The 23,920-nt window shown below is 38.3% G+C and overlaps 1 protein-coding gene across 2 annotated transcripts; it reads left to right on the top strand.

Annotated features, from left to right (window-relative positions):
* Nucleotides 1-773: 773 nt before the first annotated feature.
* On the top strand, nucleotides 774-23,920 carry unkl (unk like zinc finger). Of its 2 annotated transcripts, none has more exons than XM_077496717.1 (14): nucleotides 774-937; nucleotides 3,290-3,499; nucleotides 5,968-6,144; nucleotides 7,356-7,489; nucleotides 7,609-7,744; nucleotides 8,862-8,979; nucleotides 9,067-9,151; nucleotides 9,807-9,961; nucleotides 11,515-11,692; nucleotides 11,769-11,858; nucleotides 12,252-12,482; nucleotides 13,196-13,380; nucleotides 15,337-15,594; nucleotides 15,670-23,920. In XM_077496717.1, exons 1-14 carry the CDS (start codon nucleotides 873-875, stop codon nucleotides 15,823-15,825), a joined length of 2,178 nt encoding a protein of 725 aa, XP_077352843.1. In that variant the 5' UTR covers nucleotides 774-872; the 3' UTR covers nucleotides 15,826-23,920. The 2 variants fall into 2 exon arrangements, with proteins under 2 accessions (XP_077352843.1, XP_077352851.1); XM_077496725.1 differs by lacking the exon at nucleotides 774-937 and adding an exon at nucleotides 1,078-1,177.

Genomic DNA, 23,920 nt, shown 5'->3' with positions numbered 1-23,920 from the left:
ACAAGATTAATATTGTATTATGATGAGAAGAAAGCCATAACATCATAATGACGTTGCCAAACTTGTAGTTTTTTGATAGTTGTAACATTACAAGAAAAGAAAATGTTAATAATTTTATGACAACTTTGCATTTTTTCTTAATTTTATGATTTTACAATTGAAATATATTGGAATATTACAAGAAAAGTTGTCATTTCATTACTTCATTGCTAAATTTGAATCAGGTTTTTTTTTGTTACAAGAGTAAAGTTTGTATATATATATATATATATATATATATATTAGTATATTAGTAAAGTATATGTTTTTGATCTTGGAATATGGTTAGAAGAAAACAATAATATATAGGAATAATTTTACAAGAATAAAGTTGTAATTTACAGGAAAACTATACATATATATATCTCCATCCATCCATTTTCTTAACCACATTCCTCACAAGGGTCGCGGGGGGTGCTGGAGCCTATCTCAGCTGCCTCTGGGCAGTAGGCGGGGTATACTCTGGACCAGTTTATATATATACATATTATAAAGCATAATTACAGGTATAAAATCAAAATATGAGAAAGTATAATTTTATGTGAATAATGTTGAAGTTGAATACAGTATTATGAGAAAATGTTTTTATCTTATGACAAAATTGTTTTTATAACAATTATTATTAGTCATTATCATCATTAAATTTTAATATTTGGACGAATCCATTTTTTTTTTTTTTTTTACCCTTATCCTGAAAATGTGATGCGTTTCCTTTTCCGTTTCCAGCGGATGTCTATCCTGCTCACCACTCGGCGGCGCGCTTCGTCGGGAAGTGCATGCGCCACAGGAGCAACAGCTCAACGCGCATGCGCACTTGATTGTTTTGACTGAAAATGCCGTCGGTTTCGAAAACGGCGGCCAATGCGTCTCCTCAAACCGAGAAACCTACCCACTATACGTGAGTACATTACAGCACAGCGCGCGAATACATTGCGACTCACAGGACGTGTGCATCGTTGTCGCTTTGTTTCAACTCTTTTGCGTGGGTGCGTGCGTTTACGAATGTTGTTTTCTCAGGGCTTTGTAGTCCGACTGCCCCCGAAAAATCAGCGAGTCCACGGGCTTGAGACGACAGCGCTTTGATGTTCACCGTCATGGCGGTCCTTAGTGGGATAGTTTAAAAAAACGCCCAGTCCAGGTGCTGGCTTGTACCGTCAACTTTGCGAGCTTATCGTGGTTTAGCCAGGACCTGCTAGCACGCTACCCCCGTGTGCTTGTCAACAACTCGGCCTTTATTTTTGTGTTCCCCTCGCTCTGCCACTTCTTGCTACGTACTTTAATTGACGTACGCTTGAGGAATTCCCACTAGGGTTGCGTCGGAATGCGAGCGCACTCTGCTTTGTGAATAGCAGGCTGGCGCAAGTGACCCAAAATACAGCGAGGACTCGTTTTTTAAAAGCAGACTTTACCAACATTAATTCTGAGCCAAGGCACGCACGCCTTTTACAATATAAAAAAGGCAATCCACCACTTCTAGACATTAAAGCCTTTATGGGCCTTTATGACCTTGAACTTTTTTCCCTTTAACCATTTTCAAAGCACAGTTCCTTTTTACGTTATTTTCTATGATCTTTCGAGACACACGGAACATTATGTTTTGTGAATCATTTGAAATATAAACATCAACCATACCAAAGGAATTTAAACTCTCTTTCGTTTGTTTTAGCGTTTCCCCTTCTTTAGGTAGAATATGGGTTGGTTTTACCAAAAAAAAAAAAAAAAAAAGCCGGTTAATGACCACAAAGTGAAGAAAACAAGCTTCTTTTTTTTTCTTTTCTTTGGTGACAAACATTTCAAACAGAACAGTAACTTTGACTTTTGTGACATCGCCGACTTTAAAACAACAATGATAATGAACCTTTTTACTGGCACCCTAATTTATTTACAGATACACAAATAAGAAGCGTGCCATGAATGTTGCTTACTCAACACTTGGCTTAACTTTCCCTAGAGTGGCTTTTTTTTTTTTTTTTTTTTTTTTAAGGCTTAGACTTTATTTATTTATTTATTTATTTAAACATGATGTTCACTATTACATGAACCACACCATCTTTTCTCACGATTGTGACATTTGATGCCTAGACTTATCTGGCTCCCAACGTGTTGGCATTTCTTTCCCTCATAGGCGACAAGACAAGCTGAGATTTACCCTCTGACCTTTATGTCTTACTCTGATCTCAAATCCAAAATGGTGTCACGCTGCCATTTACCGGTGTATTTTTGTCATTTCCAGCTTTTGAATATTTTGGTATTTGGATGTCCTACAAACAAATTCTAGCGAATAATCGGCTATCTGGATAGAAATAAAAAACATACCTGTACACTACATTATATACTTTCTTGGTTAAAGAACAATTATACATACAGAAGACAAACCATATTTGCATGTAATAATTAAAAACCAACTGGTTTTCAATTTTAGATAATCAACTTTTTTTTTTCCCCCCCCTTAAACTGCTTGCCAGCAAACTATGTTCCTCTGAAACGGTGAGATTTTAGACAAATCTCTCCCCATGGATTTTGGTCAATGCAACTAAAGTGATTTTCAGAGCCACAATAGCGATTTTGTCAACTAAATAAATAGCACATTTGAGTAAGCCTGCTTTGTTAATAAGTGATCAGTAGGAACGGCAAATTAGTCAGGCTGTCAACATCAAAGCGTGCACAGTCCATCAATCCATTTTCTGAACTGCTAATCCTCACGAGGCTCGCGGGCGCGCTGGAGCCTATTCCAGTACTCCAGTTGTCTATGGGCTGTAGATTTACGCCTTTTGAAAAGTAATCAGACGGCTGGAGCACTTTACTGCTGCTAGCTAGCGCGGCTAGCTTGATGTCATGTGCCTTGGAGAGATGTTGATTTTGATCGAGGATTGTGGGATAACTATGCAATTTGCATACGGCCTTTTTTTGTTTTTGTTTTTTTTCATACGGACACTTATGCCTGGTGTAGCGCTACTTCCGCAGTGCAATTTTGACAAAATTGGGCACACCAATGTGGTGAGCATGGGGAATATTTACGTCGCCACTCCCCATTTCACCTTGTCCTTGGCGGCGAGGCGAACAGCACCCTGCTGGATATATATATAAAAATATAAAACAAAGTTTTGAAAACTCAAGCCAAATTAGATCATTTCCTAAGGAACCCTGGTGAGGGATCATTGTTTTAGCCTCTTTTTTTTTTTTTTTTTTTTCTTCTCCATGTCAATTCTTTAATCTCACGTTACCTGGCTTGTGGTTTCTACTCTTCCAGCTACTTGAAGGAGTTCAGGACTGAGCAGTGCCCGCTCTTCCTGCAGCACAAGTGCACGCAGCACAGACCGTTTACGTGCTTCCACTGGCACTTTCTCAACCAGAGGCGGAGAAGACCCATCCGCCGGAGGGACGGCACCTTCAACTACAGCCCCGACGTCTACTGCACCAAATACGACGAGACCACAGGCATATGCCCTGATGGAGACGAGTAAGTCGACAGTTACTTGAGATGCTCGTTTGAATGCTGAGGATGCTTTCAACATGCCATTGCTGCTGAGAATCTTTATGTGGATATGCCTGGTCAGAGTTTTAGGATTTGCTTTAAAGATCCCATATTATTCAGCTTTTCCACATACTAAAATAGATGTCAAATGTGTAAAAGATGTCTGTGACATGCATTCATCAAAATTGACTTACGATCTAATATTTTTGCTGTCCCCAAATCAGCCAAAAAAAACGCTCTGTTCCAAACTGTTTTAGGGGTGTGTCACTTTTACGTAAATAGCTGCACCAGGACACATCAAGGCCATACCCTTCTCTCTGGAAGGGGATGTGATTTCGGCTCTGCTAGCCATGTGCTAATGTTGTGAATGGAAACGACTGGCCATGGCGAGCAAAAGCAGTGTGGTACAACCGTACCAATTTCGGCCAGGCAGACACATCTTTTACACCTTTTAGAACTATTTTAAAGGGATTACACCACATTATTTTAAGACCTTTAAGACAGTTAATTTCAGGCATATAATGATTAAATCTTACCTTTGACACCATGGCGATGTAATTTTTTTCTGAAATATTAGGTGTTTTGCTGGTTAGTTTTCTAACGTGGAAGTAAAAATGCCCGGTTTAGTAAAACCTCGCCTCTCTCCGTGTGATTGCTGTGCCCCCGGCAAGCCGACTGCAGTCTGCTGTTGGAGATCTGCGTTTGAGCACTCCTCTGAATGCAAGCCATCATTATTTAATAAACATTTGAAATAAAACATCTCCTTGCCACAAGAAATCGTGGAGGAGAGGAAAGAAGAAGGAGACGGAAAAAAAAAAAACAAGGTTCGAGACCAGCTCAGTTTTTTGCTTACAGAGCGAGCACACTAACCACTATACTATTCATTCAATAGTGCAAAGGCTTTACTTGTAGTTTACACAAGTGTCAGCCAGAACCTTTGTGGGATTTTAAGACAGCCAATTATTGCACTTTGGCATTGCAAATGCGAAGGATAATTGATTGCTTTGAATTCATTTGGACAGAATGTTCACTGATAAAGGCACCTTTTGTCACTATTCCATGGAGGTCTCAGTGAAAGTGGGCCTGCGTTTAGTCCGCAGAGGCGGTCCAGGGGTCGGTCCGTACCTTATGATGTCAAAGAGTGCCAACAGCTCGTTTTCGCAGGTTGGGAGGGGCTAGTGCTTGGAGAGCAGAACGACCTAGAATTTCTCAGAGAGGTTAGAATGGAGGAAAACACACTTTGATCATGTGTTTGGTGAGGAATTCACATTTCTACATGGCTAAAAGCTCCAAAAAGTTGATTTTTCATGTTGCTATCATTTTCAATATGTGGAAAAGTGGCATAACATTTTACCGTAATAAAAAATGAAGCTTACGTGTGTGAATGAGTGAGTGAAGAAAAAAAAATCCATGCGTGCTTTCAAATTGCCGCGGGAGTGACGTCACGCAACTGACACGTTCGCCCGGCCCCGTTTGCGAGACGTCACCCCCAGCTCTGCGATTGGCTGGAGGGTTGTAAATACTGTCTTCCCACAGAAAACAAACACAAAATGGCAAAATACAGGCTGGGGAGGTGGGGGTTTAGGATGAAATTACCACAAAAGATGAACAAAAACACAGATGTGTAGACTGAGAGAAAGTTCAAGTGTGTACATCCTGTGTTTAAAAAGTGCATTTTCCTGAGTGAATCCGGCAGACAGCTCCTTTAAGGGTGGGCGGTGGTGGGCACTCTGGGTCAGAAAGGCCTTCTAGGGTGCACACCAAATTTCACTGAAACTGGAAGGAGGTAGGTTTTAAAATGACATTTTCTGGGTGATCTGAGGTGGAATGACCCCATTGTGATTTTATTATTATTATTTTTTTTAAATGAAAATCAAGTTTTTCAATAAAAGCTATTTTTTATTTTTTTTTATGGAATAATGTGTAATAAGGTGTTTACTCTGATTTATTTGCAAGGGATAATATGACAAAAGGGATCAATTTTGGTTATCAGTGCAACATGAGTTTGTAATTTGCCCCCATTAATTGACAATGGCATCATTTGTTGGCCTTTCGCTCACACCTTTGTCAGCAATCATTCATTCAAACAGCCATCCATTCAAATCATTTGTTCACCACTAATATCAAAGATACAATGCAAGAGTGAAATTTAATGTGTACAGTCTATTTGTTTGGAAAACACAATTGAGGAGAAAACAAGCTCCTGCCATCACTACGCCACCCCTGACAATGGCAGCTATTTTTATATGACCTTACCTGTTGCCATAGCAACTGTTGCTATTCGAGTTAGATGCTGAAGTCGGCGCTTGCAAGAAGTTAATAATGCAATATAGTTGTCTTTTAGGCTGACAGTGAACTACATTTTTTTTTTTTTTTTGCTTTTTGTTACTTTTTTTCTTTTTATCATTTTGTCTGAAAAAAAAAAAATGTGTTTTGTCCCTACCTCTTGTCAGTTGTCTTTATTTGCATCGGACCATGGGTGACACAGAGCGCAAGTACCACCTCCGCTATTACAAGACGGGCACATGCATCCATGAAACAGACGCCCGGGGGCACTGTGTGAAGAACGGCCTCCATTGCGCATTTGCCCACGGCCCACATGATCTCAGACCCTCTGTCTATGATATCAGGTGACATCAAAAACAGAAAATAACCTGCTTTGATGTGTTTTGTTTAGTTTTTTTCTTCTCATGCAAACAGTTTGGCTTGAGTTTCAGGGGGGAAACAAATTATCAGCCAGTGCAGCTGCTCACTGTTCAAAGATTTTTATACAAATGTTTTATTTTTACATTGCCTTTTCTACGTATTCATAGTATCGTATTTAGAATTAAAATTTTAGACTTAACTATAATGTGTAAGTTTTTAATTACCGTATTTTTTTCAGCATATTTTGTGCTTTTTTTTTTCTTAAATTTTTTACATGACTTTTTATGACTTTTAAATAATTGTTTTTACTTTTCAAGTGTATTTTATTTAGATTTTTAAATAATTTATTTTAGTTTTAAAAACTATTTGTTTAACTTTTTATTCTCCTAAACTTACAGTAACTCATACTTTTAGACTTGATTTTTGTTTTGTATCTTTGTAATTTTTTGTCTTTTTCATCTCTTGGATAATGTTTTTTAATATGTTTTACTTCTCTATTCTTTTCCACTTTTTTCGAAAATTTGCTTTTATATTTCTTATTCTTTTCAACTTTTATGTAGTTGGTTTATATTAAATACTTTTTTTTTTAATGAATCCTTTTGACATTTTATATAATTGTTTTGTATTGTTTACGTCAACTATTATTCTTTATTTATTTATGGATATCTGTTTTGTAATGGCATGACACTTTGTTTTACTGTATTAGCTTTATTAATCTGGTTTGACTTTTAAGATTCACTTTATTTACAAAAACACTTGTGAGGGGGAAAAAAAGTAATAGAAGTCAAGATAGCTCTGTTTGCAGAATCAACTCATAGTGTAGAAGTTGACATGAAAACAATGAATATTAAGTTGAGTCACTGTCATTCATGCATAATTCAGATTATGTTGTGATTTTTATTACTTGCATATTAGAACGCATGGCAAAATTATATATTTAGGTGATTGACATCTGATTTTTCAAAACAAAATGTACACTTGTAGGTTATGTTGTAGGTTGTGGCACGTAAGTGTACAAAATGGTGCATTTCGCATTTGGGAAATCACATTTTTTAAACGAGAGAGGGTCAAAATATCAAAAATGCCTCACAGCGTGATGCAATGCATTTTTCAGTTCATTATTTTTAAGCAGATGGGTGTTCATGTTCTAAATCAGGCGTAATCATGTAAAAATAATCATGAAATGTGACAACAGAGAAATCCAAGCACAAGAGGCCCTCCAGAATGGACAGTTGGGCTCTGGCGAAGGCATTCCTGACTTGCAACCCGGTGTGTTAGCCAGCCAAGCCATGATCGAGAAGACTCTGACGGAGGACCCCAGGTGGCAAGGTGAAAGACACCAGTTCATTTCAAGCACTGTTAACTTGGAGATGCTCTTTGATGAGAACATAAGATGAGATTGTCGTGCTTTTTTTATTTTTTATTTTTATTTTTTTTATTTTTTGCAGACACAAACTTTGTCTTAGCAAACTATAAAACAGAGCAGTGCACCAAGCCACCCAAATTGTGCAGACAGGGCTACGCTTGTCCCCACTACCACAACAGTCGAGACCGCAGACGCAATCCACGGAAGTACAAGTACAGGTGAGCAATGGCTAAAAGAAAAACTACTAAAAACTAAACCTATACAGAAAAACTGTCTTGCCTGATTTCCCAAATTATCATGGTCAAGTTGGTATTGTATCTTATATTGATTGCTATCAAAGACTGTTACACACCTCCCCAAAATCATGTTCAATTACTGATTTAAGTTACTAAAAAAAATGTTTGATTTATAATGCTATATAATGCTATAATGTCATTGATTAGAATGGTATGGACATTCTCACTGCCATTAGCAGTGACCCCTCAGTCTGCAGTCCACCAAGGACACAGACAAAAGAGAAGGCTTCAGTACTCTAACAACTGTGGTTACATCATCTTCCCCAAAATCTGTTTCTTAAGGTCTAGGGCTGTGAGTGATGCAATAAAAAAAAAAGTCATGACAGTGAAATGAGCAGAAATTAATCAGCGCACAACCTTATCAGGCTTCCTTCTCCAACAAAGTGTTACATCTATCAATTTCTAACAAAATACTCTGTCAAATGTATGTTGACTCATTCTTTCAACAATGTAGAGACTTTCAATCTTCAGGTGACTCAAACTCTGAGGTAAAGTTAAACAGCAGTTGAAGTGTCCAACAGTTATTTTTAACACTCTAGATTGATTAATTTGTAAAATAATAATAATAATAATAATAACAGCCAAGGTAAGTTCTGACGATTATTGATTTGTAAGAAAAAGAAAAACAAAGAAGAAATTGACTAAATTTGGACTGCGTGACCATGTAGACAAACACACCTGTGGACAATTTAGAGTCAACAATGAATCTAAAATGCATGTTTTTGAGAATTGGGGAGGAAACCAGAGAATGGAACCCAGGTCTCTTGACTGGGGCGCTAACAACCATGCTTCGCCATTTTGATTTTGATACCTTATCTACTGTAATATTCAAAATCCTAGAAGGAGAAAATGAGTGAGTTTTCTTTCGCAGTAAGCTATATTGGGGGTAAAAGTGATTAAATTTCACGATGTGGTTCATCTACGAGTTTCACTTTCAACTTGAATTACTGAAGTCAGTTTTCCATGATATTATTCCAATGTATTGAGATGCACCGATTCGTTGAAGGCAAATGTTTTCCATTGTAATATCACACAACAGGTCGACTCCGTGTCCCAGCGTGAAACATGGCGATGAATGGGGCGAACCCTCCAAGTGCGAAAGCGGCGACGCTTGCCAGTATTGTCACTCACGCACGGAGCAACAGTTTCACCCAGAGGTGACTAGCAAGTTTATTCTTTATCCATGCATCACACATTTCTCACGTTAGCATCTAACTTTGCTTCTTTTTTCCAACCACTCTGAGATCTACAAATCCACCAAGTGCAACGACATGCGGCAAACCGGCTACTGTCCCCGGGGGCCATTTTGTGCCTTTGCACATGTAGAAAGTGAGTCATTCAAGGCACTTTTACAAACAAGTACTAAAAGGAGACAAACAAACTTTCATCAAAGTTTGAATAAACAGTTACTGGAATGGCACTAAGGAGAGCACACACCTCAGTCAAGCTCAAACTTAAAACAAATAAACAATTGCGTTACGTTGTTCTTGTGAGTCTGTGAGCGACTTCCTTTTTCATAGAGGATGGGGGTTATGATTAATATGACCAAAAAAAAAAAGAAAAAAAAAATCCCTGTGTCAGCAGTTTTGTCCAGACCCGCCCCCACCGGATGTTTCATGGAATTCCCCAGTCTCCATTTTGCATTAACTGAACAGACCAACCAAGAAAACATACACAAAGAAGCCTTTATATGTATAAAATAAATGCACTATTATGTCATTTTGTCACAAATAAAAATAAAACAATCTAAATGACAGTAGATTTAGCTTTTTATTGGAAACATATTTTATAATACAGACTTTTTCAGTGTAATATTAGATTCTAACTTTGTTATGCATTTAAAATGATTCAATGTTGGTGCACTGTGACTGTTTATTGACATGACCCCTTAAATTGGCTGGCAACCAGTCCGGAGTGTACCACACTTCTTGTCCATAGTCAGCTGAGTTAGGGGGCTGTTTCATTCTGTCATCTCTCCCCTCAGGAATCCACTCCACCGAGGACGCCATGAGCTCATTGCTAACGGCAATACATTCCAGCTCGCATTCCCAGTCGGGCTCTCAGCAGTATTCCGAGTGTCCGGTCAGTGAGTGGACGACGGCCGGTGGCTCCAGCACCAGCAACGGACAAGTGGCGAGTGTATGTATACACTAAGGGGCCTATTCACTGAAGTTTTGCGTCGTCTTTGCACCGCGCTAACCGGCAAAAATGGAGCAATCTGTGAGCGCCTAATTCACTAAACACGCTCAGATGGGGAAATCCGTCACTAAGTGCGCGGCCAAACAGATTGCGTCACGGTGCGCCAGTGTTATTTGAGCGTATGTAAATTAGGTAATTTGCATACATTTGACGCAATGCAATGCAAATGAGACTCATTGATATGCAGTGTCTAATTCACTAACGCCAATGCAAATAGCCACACCGTGTTTTGCGTGACGCAAATAACGTTTTTGGAAAGCATGTATTAACCTGCTGCAACTTCAATCATGACAGCAGTGCGTGCCATTTGCAGCACAACATCCATGGCAGATGAGAGAGAGAGAGAGAGAGAGAGAGAGAGAGAGAGAGAGAGAGAGAGAGAAGGGGGGGTAATTTAGGACACATAACGTAACCCGGGCCGATCGGCAATGGTGGGGAGGCATTTTACCATCATTCTTACGTGCCAGATGCATATTGTACACCCACGCCAACCTCTGAAAATATATCTTTAAAAAACGATCGCACCAATAATTTGTACTTTATGAATGAATGACATCGTCGTCCTCTCTGCTTAATGGCGCTCTAAACGCTTACTCTCGGTCCAACCTCGCTTTCTGATAATGTCATCTTTCTCGTAACTGTGAGGATTTTTTTTAGCGTATCTAATGTGAGTCTGTAATGCTTGCTCAAGTTGATCTGACGAAATGCTTAAACTTAGTAATCTTTGATGCTTTGAATCTCATTTAAGTGGATACAAACTTACAAGACTTCACTATTGGCCTGTGTAAGATAAACGCGAGTCTTTCGTCCCTCATTTAGCCACATTTAATAGTCATTATCTGTTTGTTTGATGGTATTTAGATTAAAATTAAGATACTAATTGCCACAGCGAGAGAGGTATTCATTTGCAATTTTTCTTATTGTGGTTTTAGTTTTCCTTGGCGTATAACTGCACTGTACTGGGAGCTATTTCTAAGGAATCAATGTGATATAGATTGTGGGGAAAAACATTGATCGATTGCTGTATTTTCTCAATATAATGTCCGCACCGCAAATAAAGACCTTAATTAATTGACATATGCAGAACAAATAAACACTTCTTAAACAGGCACTATCACCTGTGGAAAAAAAAAAAAAGTTGTGTTTATAACACCTGCCATATTGAGAAATACTTGTCTTATTTGATTCAAAGATTCCCGATCACTTGTGTTTCATATGTGCTGCAGGAAGTTATCCAATTTTACCCAATTGGCAGGAAAATTATTTACCTATCCTACAAAATGATGTAATTAATTCTCTGATATATGCTGGCAGTGTATCACTATACATTACAGGTGTACAGGTAAAAGGCAGTGCAATTACACGCTATTCCACTAGATGGCAGAAGGGACAATTAACCTGTGTATCCAAAATCACGTGTCCAGTGTGTAAACAAGATGAAATGCTGGGAAATTAAAACACATGCTCTATGTGCCCCCTCACCCACTGTTCAGACACGAAACAGCGTGTTCTGCGCAGTGAACCCCCTAGCGTCAAGCTTCACCTCCAGCATAACATCCAGCTTGGCCTCCAGCATTGGTTCGGACAGCTCCTCCCCCACCACCTTGTCCACCATGAATGCAAAAGCCATACCCTTTTATCCCGGGAGCAACACAGTGGAATCGGTCATAGGTATTGAGGATATCCAACATTTGGTTTTTGTTTGTTTTTTATTGAAAATCCTTATTTTTATTCCTCCCCCACTCAGGATCCGCCCTGGACCTCAACTTTAGTGACATCAATGTTGCGTCGCTTGAAAAGGAGCTAGAAGAACAAGACAACCATGTTGGACTGGAAAGTAAGGATGAAGAAATTAAAAATGTCTGGAGTCCCAGACATGTCATGCATGGATACAACAATTAGATTGGCCACAATAGAAAAATAAAGGCGCAAACAAAATGCAAAGTAGATTGATGGATGTCTAAATACAGGAAGCTCTACCAACTGAGGCAGTACCTGAAGGACAGTGCATATCGCAGTTTCAAGCAAATATGCGCTCCATATCTTTACCCAGACATCCAAGTTGTTCATCGGAATAATATGAAACTTAGTCATTTGTATTTTGTATGCATAATAATACTCTTGTGGCCAAAATCGTTTTGCCCATGTCATGTTTCGGGTTAACATCAGTATGCATTCACCTACATTGTATTTTGGCTGCAAAGTCACCTCTTACATCGTGCCGCCTTAGGTCAAAGAATGCTCAGAGGCTCGGCCCCGGTCAACATTCCCGGCTCGCTGGCGCGCTCGTCCTCCTTCAACTCCTCCTCGTCCCTGTCCACCTCGCCGCTGAGCTCTCTGTCGCAGTCGCAGTCCCTGCTGTCGGGCACAGTGTCACATCACAACCACACAGCTAACATGTTGGCCAAGCAGGAACACAGCCTTCTGGGAACGCCCACGTCTTTGTCCCAGAACTCCTTAGGTCAGTGCAAGTACAACATACAGCTCTGTGAAAACCGCTTCCAATTGAGATGATGTTATATGACCTTAAGTGGCCAGTTCTTGTACGAAAACACTCAAATATAAGTTATTTGGTACATCTATTTATTAGTTTTAAGGGGATCTGGGGGAAACTTACTTTTTCACAGAGGGGCTGATTGGTTTGGATCTTGTTTTTCCCTTGATGAATAAAATAATTATTTAAAGCTGTATTTTCAACTTGGTTTGTCCTTCTGAGATACTAAAATTGAATTGATGAACCAAAACATTTAAGTGTGATAAATATGGATGAAAAAAATGGGGGGACAAAATCCCAATACTTGTTCACAGCACTATAAAGGACAGGAAAAAAATTGAGGAAATTTGACGAAAGTTGATTATTATTGTAAACAATGAAAATAAAACAAAAAGAGATGGTACTGGAATTTCCCTTGGACTTAATATTTGCTAAATAGAATTGTTCTGTCATCTTAGAAAAGTATTTATTTGAACTGTTTGTCAGTGTTTTAATTATCTGGAATAGACTCCTGTCAAAGCCTTAACATAAAACTTTTTGCATAGAAATCAATGGAACCATCAACTGTTTCCCATGGATATCAGATGAAGTATTTCCATATTTGTAGCCATTAAGATTATAGTAAGAGTGATTGAAATACACAGTTCAAAAGTGCGTGTTGCCATTTTTGACCCGTCAAGGCTTCAACGGCGCCAGCAGCATTTGGGACTTTGTGAGCGGCAGCTTCTCGCCAAGTCCGTCTCCGGTCTTCAGCAGCCTGACGTCTGTGGCCATCAGTGGCGATGTTTCACGTCTCTTCCGGGAATTGGATGAGGCCAAGAGGAAGATCAAACAGTGGGAGGAGGCCTGGCATCAGGTTAAACAGGTACGCTTTAATAAAGGGATGAATCATGAATTATGTGTTTTACAGCCACCCTAACAAACTGTCTTACGATAGAAGAAATTCTGTGCAGGAATTAGGACCATTCTAACTGAGCTGCTAAATTCATATACCGGTAGTCCTTGGGCCAAATCCCAAAATATGACATACTGGTAACACCTGGGTGGGCAAATTGTAGTTATGATTTTTTTTATACCTATACATCCCTAATTTGTTTTGATATGATAGACCTCTCAGACTGGTAGCTTTTTATTGGTTATCACCTCATGAAATAAAAGTTGTTTTTTTTTAAGTTTTTTTTTTTTTTTTTTTTTTTTTTTTACGCTGGTGCATATCCTGGTTTTGGCAATACTCACAAGAACTACAAGGATTCAGGAAATGTGTACTACTGTCAAACCATGTCATTGTTAGACATGATCTTAGGCCTAAAAAGAATTTTGACTGAACTCTGAGTCCTTTGGTTTTCTTTTGTGGTTACTTACCCTACATCCAACAGAGGACTTCTCATGTGAAGAAGCCGTGTGAACCATCAACAACTTCTAACTTGAGATCTGTCCAGCAACATTCAAATACAGGGGTGCCCAAGTCAGGTCCTGGAGAGCCCCTATCCAGTCTGTTTTCCCTGTTTCCCTTCTCAAACATACCTGAATGAAATGATCAATTCAACAGCAAGCTCTTCAGAAGGCTGAATATGATCCTGATTATTAGATTCAGATGTGTTGGAAGAGAGAGACATTGGAAAAAAGATGGATAGGGGCTCTTGAGGACCGGACTTGGAACTTGAGAACCCCATCATGGAACTGTTCCAGGTCTGCCTATCCTCCTTCCGTACCCTGCAGGTACTTCATCTATCTGGATTTTATACCGCTGTATGAGAGAGAAAATGTTGGTTCTGATATGAGTATCCAGAGAAGGCATTTGGATGCTACAATTAACATGTTTTGCTTTGTCAAGCTAAAGTGTGCTCAGTGCCGATCCTGCCCTAATACTACGCCAAGATGATGTAACTGCCTGCAGAGCACCCTGCCTTGTTGCATGGTTGTGTCACTCAAAGTACTATTTATCAGAAATATAAGCAAAGTCTATGAATCATGTAGTGATAGTGTTGCATACATTTTCTGAATCCTTGGACTCTGGTGAATATTCCAGTTGTTGTATTTTCTGTCTATGTTCCTTGATGTCACAATGCTTAAATAAAGGCTATATTTTAGGCGAAAACTGTGAAACAAAAATGTATTTCTGCAGGTTTGAATAGCTTCAATTACCTTAATATTTGACAAAGAGCTTTACAAATGGGCTTAAATTAAAGCTTATAATGTGCCCTTTAAAACGGTACCAAACAACATTAACAACCACTGATAAGTGTCTTGAACATTGCTTAAAACAGGATATGCACCAGCGTAAAAAAAAAATGCATTTTTGTACAGGTTGGTCGTTTACTTCATGAGGTGATAACCACTAAAAAGCTACCACTCTGAGAGGTCTATCATATCAAACCATAAACTAGGGATGTATAGGTATTAAAAAAAAAAATTAAAAAAAATAACAACTTGAATTTGCCCACCCAGGTGGTACCGGTATCTGCTCTGGCCCATGGACTAATAGCAAGTGAAAGGATTGACTTGATCCTCAAAAACAGCACTCAAAACAAAACTGGTACCATACCAACAAACAAATGGCAGTTCATTCAAAAGAAACAAACACTGGATTAAACGTGTCTTATAATCATTGCACACATTTGGGTGATAACACACGCACACACAAATGCTGGAACTGATTAATTGCACTAACATCCATTTAATTTAGGATAGTTGAGCACCCTACCTAGAAAATACGCAGCATTTCTAGAATCCGTATTGGTATTTTATAGTGAAAATAGCCAGCATCAAATGCCATATATGACAAATTATTGTCCCTTACTTGTGAACCATTTTTTCATAGGCTTGTGAAACATGCCAGAAAGAGGCCCATGAAGCCAAGGAACAAGCCAAGGTGGCGGAGGCGGAGCGGCAGCTAGCTGAGCAGAAACGGAATGAGACGGAGCGCAAGCTGAAGGAACTCCGAGGGGATTTTGACGCTCTGTGCCGGGCGCCCGGAACTCCGCTCCTGCGCAGCTACGGCAGGCTGGACCAGCTGCCCCTGTCCAAGCTGCACTCGCTCAAGAGCCACCTGCGCAACGACCTTGACCTTATAGATGGGGTAAGGAAAAGACACCACGCAGCAAAGTGCGTTTGTAACCCACATGTGTCACATTTGTGTCCTCTCCTCTAACAGGTCATATTTCTGCTTCAGTCGAAGAAATGTGTAGTTTGCCAAAAGCACGACCGATGTGTTGTGCTGCAGCCGTGCCAACATTGCGTTCTATGTGAGAGCTGCGCGCCCAGCAAAGCTGAATGTCCCTACTGTCGAACAAAAATACTCAAGTGGTGATGTACGCTCACACATGAGGTACTCTGTAGAAAACTACTACTAGATCAAATTTTGTATATTTCATACAACAGTTAAATGTAGAATGAAATGTTGCTTGACTCATATAAATATATATAGCTTTGAATCGTGTACAGGGGATTCAGATGTTTAGGTTTGTCTCATTTTACGTGGCCAACATCTTCAGTTAGCAAATATATTCAATTAAGTTATTATAACTAAACTATATCATGTACAGGTGTATCTCAATATGTTAGGATATCATGGACAACTTCATTTCAGCTTAATTCCAAAAGTGAAAGTCATATTGTTTATTGACACACCAAAGTGCAATATTTAATGATTTTGTTTTTCGATATTTTGATTATGGCTAGTAGCTATCAAAACCCCCAAAATCACTGGATCATGAAATTTGAATATTATATAATATAACAATCAAATTCATTTTTAATACAGATTTCAGGTAGGAATTGGCCTTCTGGAAAATATTTTCTATTTAATCCTAGTAATATATCGTATTTGACTGCAAAATCGTAATATATTGCAGCGCACCTGTAATTTTACTTGAAATGACCTGTTAGTTTATGAACAAATCAAAAGTGAGTATTTCTGACAGAAATGAATGTGTCCAAGATGGTGGTGCAACGTCCATGATGTGTACGGATCAGGCCCCACGGTTCGGATGGCGCATAATCCTCGGATTGGTTGGGAGGGTGGAGTGCACATTCACACGAAAGCAACGTGATCAGTCCACATTCACTATAATAGTAGCAGAGGAAGTTGATAACACTTGTGGATCACGCAAGTCGCATGCATGGGACTATTTTGGCAAAGGGGGTGGGGGGTGATTTGTCCTTAAATAATGATACAGGATTCTTTTTTTCTGCCTCTTGTCCCAGCACCATCGTTAAAACATGTCAAGGAAGCTGGAAATATACTCAACGTAACACACCGCCTACGCTAAGGCTAACTTCAAAATGAAGTTTACCAAATAATACATTGACTGCAATGCAAATAGCCTAAGTACACTTTTACTTTGAAGTTGGCCCGCAATGATGGCTAACTTGATTTCCCTTCCAGACGTTTCAGATTTCTTTATCGTAGTTTTGATTGACATTATATAATTGCGACCAACATGAACACAAAGCTATCCTGAAATGGCTAATTTGGGACCCAAAGAAACCACTGTACCATTGTACGGTACAGCACAAATCTCTGATATTACAACTCATTGACTCCCAGCCATTTTCACAGAAGCAATCCCGTTGACTCCTGGCTGTTTTACTGAATTTTGACTGATTTTGCAAGGCCCACAGAATATTGTGTTCTATTGCTATAAAAGCATGGAATCTATCAAAAGATTAAAGTCTCTTCTTTCATCAGGGAAAAAAAAAAAAAGTATGTTTCTGTTAACGTTTTGCAGCAATTAGCATTAGAAGAGAGCTAAGTTTCATCAGTTTCCACAAATCTATTTAAATTGTAAGTAATTTAGCTTTTTTTCTCGATGGCCCTGGTTGATATCCTTTGCTCTGCTGCCACCTGCTGGCCGTTTGTGTAATATCTACCATTTCTGCAACTTTTCTTTGCAGTTGAGAGGCTGCATCAAAGCCTTCTGTATGCTTTGGCAGAAAAAGAAAAACAAAAAATGTATAAATATGTCTTTGGGACACTTAAAACATAAAAAAAAAAAACGTATTTACACGTTATTGGGAGCAAATTAGTTAATGGCTAGCAGCTAGCTGTTAGCATAAGCAATAAGTGCCTGCCTGGTAACAGTAATTCGTTTGATAGCTGGTAGCTGGCTTGCTGTCTTTACTTTTTTTTTTTTTTCTCAATATTATGGACCAAGGCTATTTTGTAATTCTTTTAATTGTTTAACTCTTTGATTGCCAGGGGTTATAAAAACAAAACAAAAAAATCCACAGTGCCAGCCGCTTTTGAGCATTTTAACTCATCTTTCAAGGCAAAAAGAATATTGTTTGCCTTTACTACATATACAATGTGGCTACTCAATGAAAGATCGCATTCCATTCATTGGAATTTTACTAATCATCATGAAACGTCTTTGGCAGTCAAAGAGTTAAAACAAAATTAGAGTGATGAATAGAACTTTGTCTGACAAACACGTTTGCCTGTTTAAAAAAAGAAAAGAAAAATCATTCAACACAAAATGTCAAAAATAGCCGTTTAGATTTTAGTAACAGAACTTTAAGCCATTAATACCTTGTTATTTTACATATGGACATGTATAAAATAATGTATCTGCGTCATATTGCACTTAGCTGTGTTCCTAAATCCTAAACGTCCATATTAGACATTTTGAATTTAAAAGGCAAAATTGTTTTACAAAGTACTATTTAAAACGATCCGATCTGTGATCCGATCTGAACCGTGCGTGACTTTTGTGATCCGTTGCACCACTGGTCCGAGATCTTCGCCATCATTATCAAATGCACTTAAGTCATCACTTCCCAAAACATTTCACAAAGACACTGTGGAGATCATTTCAAACTGTTCTGTAATCAAGACAAGTTCAAAATATTTTATTAACTGTTACTATATAAAAAATATAATAACCCACCCCAATGAACAAGTTGGCCAAATGACTGAGGTGATGTCACACTTAAAATGGGCAAAAATTAGACATCTACTTTTCCTTTACGTAAAGAAGAACATAAATTGTCAAAAATTCACTTATATTTTGGAAGAACATATTGTGAAATTCAACACTATGCAGAGTGAACCTTTGTAACAAAAAAAACCAACACTATTTGTTTTGCAAAATTGTCAAGGTTTTCAGGTATTAGCGCTGAATGTTCCTTTTTAAGTAAAACCCCAATTTTTAGTTGATATGAATGCAGCTAGTCAAGCGATTTGTTCTGAACAATTTCCTGAAGATTTCTTAATTAAAGCACTTTGACATGGGACTATTAAAAGTATATGTAGAAATTTTGTTTAAGCTGCTTTATTTTCATATATAAAAGCTCATGCTTTTATGTGTGTACTGCGAAACATAAATGGAATATTTCATGTTTCCTGTTGTTAAACCATGGCATGATTCTGCATATTAAGATTTAATAGGAAAATAAAAGTATTTAATAGTTTCTACTTTCATAGTTAGATTTATAAATAATGGGGGGAAAAAAATCTATCAAATAAATTTATGATGCATTTTAGGCATAACCAGCAGCTAAAATATGTGTAAATGCGCGCACACACGCTACACATGGTTCAATCAGTTACTTTTGGTGTTTGTAAAGATTTCTATGGAGGAGCATGTATTGTCTTTTTTTGTGTGTAGGAAACTAGCCTCTAGAACATATCGGCCTCCAGCTCTAAAGTGCCTTAAGCTGAAATTGTACAAGCAGAAAAGCTCCGTTTTCTTGTGAAACGTGTCAAAACACTTGTCGTAAACACCATGACCAATATATATATATATTCGGTCCAGTTTGCTGATTATTGTTTTGGTGGAAGATTGCCAGTGCCTGCGTCCTTGTCGTTGGTCGCGGTGCTCCTCCCGTGCAGCTTTGCTCTTTTGACATTAGCTCTTTTCTTTCCCGGCCGTATGCAAACAAAGGGCACATGCATTTGTACGACAATTTCCGTGATTAATGTAATCGAGTCCGTCTAAAATGACCTTCTACTGTGTTAATGAAGCATCTCTGTCTCTTTAAAAACCCATACAAAGTGTCACCAGTTACAATTGATTTAGCTGTTTTTTAGTTGACATTTCCTGACGTGCCAGTAAAATAGTGCAGTGGAAAAATACTGCGAGTGATGTACATTTGCCGATGCTGAGTTAAAGAGGCAGCCGCAGTGAGTATTCATCGATTTACAATGTTTTAGGTTTGCCCGAGTATGGACCAGCTAAAGCGGGGCACACACTTAACTAATTTATTTTAATGCAGGGGTGGCAAAAAAAAAATATCCACTATCCAGCCCAACAAATGGGACCACCCACCGTCGAATTAGAGACTGATGCTGGTATCCAGAAAACTGTAAAACGACTTTGTTAGTAAATCCAAACACACCCAAGTTCCACCCGTTCAAGTTATTCCGTATAAAGAAAAACAATGATGACTGTTGGCCAAAAATATTGCCTATCTTGCTTAATTTAAGCAATTAAGCATGTTTAAACACTGAGAGGTAACTTTCCAACTTCCCAGCCGCCTCGAACGCAGCACTAAAAGCATTTTTTTTTCCAGTCAAGCGATGAGCAATGTTATTTTTAGAATGAATGACGACACAGCAAGTTACATGCACTCATTTATATGCAGTTTGTATTTTCACGTGACGTAAAAAGCAGTCTTAAAGATTCCGCTGCTGAGCCATATGAAAATTGACAATAATTAATAGTTTACTGTAATTGTGTCACACTGCCACGAAACACTTCTTAATAAACTACTGCAAAGAATTCATGTACTGGTAGTTCCTTTACAAATAATTTGAGTTACATTTGTATTACTGTTTGGATTTTGTAACTGCCCCTGCAATGATGTCGCAGACCTGTCCTACTGTAAATTGTTAAAAAGTTTGTTTTCTTTTGTTTGTATTTGTTTTTGTTTTTGTTTAACTGTTTAATTTGACAGTGTCCTTTTATTTTCATCATTTTGCCTGTAAAATAAAAAAGGATGTCTTGTGCTAAATTTAGAGCAACGAACCAAAGTGATGTTTCCGGTAACTGTCCAAATCATCCAAAAGATTGCCCCTTTTGAAAAACAGAACTCCAGTGTGGCTGGAGAGTACAAATGAATGCATGGAATTCTGTTTTCGAGGGCCTTTGCTATTTCACATAGCGGCTAAATAACAGGACTGTGCTGATGGCTTTTGCTTAACATCAACACACTTGAGCCCCGTGTCTGTTGCAGTTTTACCAAAGATCTGTACTTTGTACTTTCAGTTTTAAGTTTTTCTTTCATTTATCAACGGAAGTTAGATGAAGGCGAAGGAAGCTAATCACCCACTACCTTAAATAGTTAATTAGCAGTAATAAATTAAATCTTCCTCTCTTGAGTTGACATGGAAATATGGAAAAAAAAATACCACCTAATTGTGTTTTTACAGCCAATTAAAGGGTTCTGTTAAGAACAGTTTAGAAATTGAATGTGCTCTTGCAGTGGCCATATCGGCTTCACTTTTCTGAAGTTTTCTTGACCGACTCTAAATGCTTTCTTTATACAGTAGGATGTTTTTGTTTTGTTTTTCGTTTCTATACTGTTTATGATAGTGTACAGTGCTTTAAATTCAGCATCTGGAAAGTGAGTTTATTCATCTGTGGCAGGTACAGACTTAATTTTTCCCAACAAAACAATACAAAAAGTCCACTTTGTAATCACAGCAATGTAGGACTTTTTGTGCCTTATGATTGGATTTGTGTTATCCTGACCCGAGAGATAAAATAGTCAAATTTCCTCAAATTAGGATCCAAAAATCGAGTGCCTTACACAAGTCCAGTGGACAATGATGCTCCGTAAGCTTTTTGTTTTGGCTAATTAAGCTAAAAGGGCAGATGGGAGAACTCTTTTTGAAAGTGGCGGATAGTAGACCCTTTCCCCTTAACGTGAAAACCTCCACTTACTGTGCTTCAACCATCAGAGGTGCTGTTGATTCACTCTCAAGTAAAGATAAATAAGATGACAACAATGGAAACATTCAAGGCGAGATTGGCCCCAAAAAACAATTCTTTGTTAATTTTCCCATCAACATAACAGCATTCAAGGAATGTAAACAAAGGATAGCCAGGCAAAGCACTCAAAGGACAGTTTTGAGAGCCAAGATTGCGAACGCAAGCAAGGCTCTCGTCCACATTCGGAATCGCTCTTCCAGGCAATGTTATTGACATACAGTAGATTATGTCTCTACCGCTCAGTAGGACACTGATGAAAGATTTTAGAAAATTCAAGAGTTTACCGCTTCAGCTGATCATTAATTTTCTCCACGGTATAACACACTGGCTGACTACTTGGAAAATATCAATCGACTAGCCAGCTAACCATGTTAAGCACTAGCAATAGAGCAAGAAGTAGCAGCTCAGAGAACATGAAAATGTATTTAGTGCATCTTTAGAATTTAGCTAAAATGACATTTGATCACTAATTTACCCATAACTAGTAGAGAGTTTGCAGAATGTATTTTGGGGTTGGTTCGCTAACCATGCTAAGGACTAACAAGGAAGCCTGAATAAGCAGCTCCTACAACATAAAAAAAAATGTGAGCATGCTCTTACAAGCGTAGCTCATCTCCTCTGACATTATTGTAGTTTTTGTCTATTGCTTAGTCGGGCAATGACAGAAGAGTTCAGAACTGTCAGCGAGATATTCCCTGCGATGTCACAATGACACAATGATTGAGCATGGAGAATGCAAATGGAGTCTACCTCGCTAACCATGCTAAGCGCTAAGACAGCATGAGTAACCAGCTCCTTAGACATGAAAACATGTTCACAAAAGCTCAAAGACAATCCTATAAACAACTGCCAGTCTACCACTAAAAGTATTTACCGTCTCTGTAATACGCTAACGTAACCTAACTGACAAGCAGCTATTGTGCTATTTCCCTACTCTTGTTAGCTTTCCTCTGGTCAGTCTACTGGTGGTTTTATTTCTGTTTAGTATGGAACAATGTTTCAATTTGTCCAATTTTTCGACTTAAGGCCTTAGTGAAGCTAATTCCAGGAAGTGGTTAGACATACAGTAGGTGTGGAAAGGCTCTATTTCTCCGTCACAGTCTGTATTTGCCATCCCATTTGAGACAACAACTTAAAAGGATAGCAATATTCAGTTATTAAAGACACAATTTAGATCAATCCGGCGCCAAATGGGAAACAAAAAGCACCCAACTGAAAGAATTTTGTAAATGAACTACACAGCATAGTTTTGAATCTGTTTTGCATTATACTTGTTCTATTTGTTGTCATTTTTGAATGCTCTGAACATGTGAGCCTGAAGATTTATGCAATCTTGTACATGTGTACGCTGACTGTGATCTTGGAATTGAAAATGACTGTAATAGTGCGATTGTTGTAGAAAGTAAAAAAGAATCTGAATCTGGAACTGTCTGTTCCATGTACTGTAGACATAGTGTTGTTATTATTATTATTATTAGTAGTAGTAGTAGAATTAGTATTATTAAGATTTACATTTTCAAGCCCTGAGTGTATTATTCTAAATTAGATATTCAATGAAGAGGTCACTGGAATATTATTACTACGGAGCGCAGTTCATTCGTTTTTATGTAGCATCAAGTTCACTAAAAACAAATGTATTAGCACTAAAATAAAGGTTTTTTTTTTGTTTGTTTTTTCCCAGGTTCATGCAGTACTTGAATGGAAACTAGTTTTAATGGGATTATTCTTATCAGTGGGTTTGAATATTTTTTTGTGATGTTAGGGGTGCACCGATCACAATTTTCCGGCCGATCGACGATCCCCGAACTTTTAACAAGTCTGACCTGCCGATCCCGATTTTTACCGATACCGATTTTTTTTTCCCCCCCATTTCAAGCAGCATATACCTTCAGTGTTCTAAACTTGTTTTATTGGAAAACATTGAACAATATCGGTGAAATAATACAAATTGGTTGTTTTAACTGCACATGAAGTTGTTCTTTCAAATAAAAATGAAAATCCAATAAGTCATCTCAACAGAAGAGGACAGTGGCTGACTTTGTCAGACCTCTGAGGAGGGAGATGAGATAGGTGGAAAAGATCGGTTTATTCTTAAGGGATCGGCCGATCACCGATCTTCCAAAATTAAGGACATCGGGGCCGATAAATTGGCCGGCCGATCGATCAGTGTACCCCTAGATAATATGTAGGAATTCAAGCTGATAATCACAAGAATTTTAATGTCGGTATCTCAATTCTGTGTTGTGAACACAAACATGCCGTGTAGGTGCAAATCTTAGAGTAATGTCAGATGTTTTTTCTGTTATTTTCTTTTCTGCATTAAAGATTGTGTAGACCTACTGCATAATTTCTGTAGTGTATGACTAGTTTGTTAACACTTGTTAAATTGTTACACTACAGTGTTGTAATGGTTTACAGAGTCCACAAGATTTTTTATCATCTTGACAATTAAATACATTTTTTCATCTGCTA

Source organism: Festucalex cinctus, chromosome 1, assembly GCF_051991245.1.
Source record: "Festucalex cinctus isolate MCC-2025b chromosome 1, RoL_Fcin_1.0, whole genome shotgun sequence".
Lineage (NCBI taxonomy): Eukaryota > Metazoa > Chordata > Actinopteri > Syngnathiformes > Syngnathidae > Festucalex > Festucalex cinctus.
This window is presented reverse-complemented; position numbering and strand designations above follow the sequence as displayed.

Excerpts from the sequence above, each read along its gene's own strand:
- unkl (XM_077496717.1), top strand. The coding sequence starts at position 873 with ATGCCGTCGGTTTCGAAAACGGCGGCCAATGCGTCTCCTCAAACCGAG. Across the intron at positions 938-3,289 it reads GAGAAACCTACCCACTATAC|CTACTTGAAGGAGTTCAGGA; the intron begins GTGAGTACATTA and ends CTACTCTTCCAG. Across the intron at positions 12,483-13,195 it reads TTTGTCCCAGAACTCCTTAG|GCTTCAACGGCGCCAGCAGC; the intron begins GTCAGTGCAAGT and ends TGACCCGTCAAG.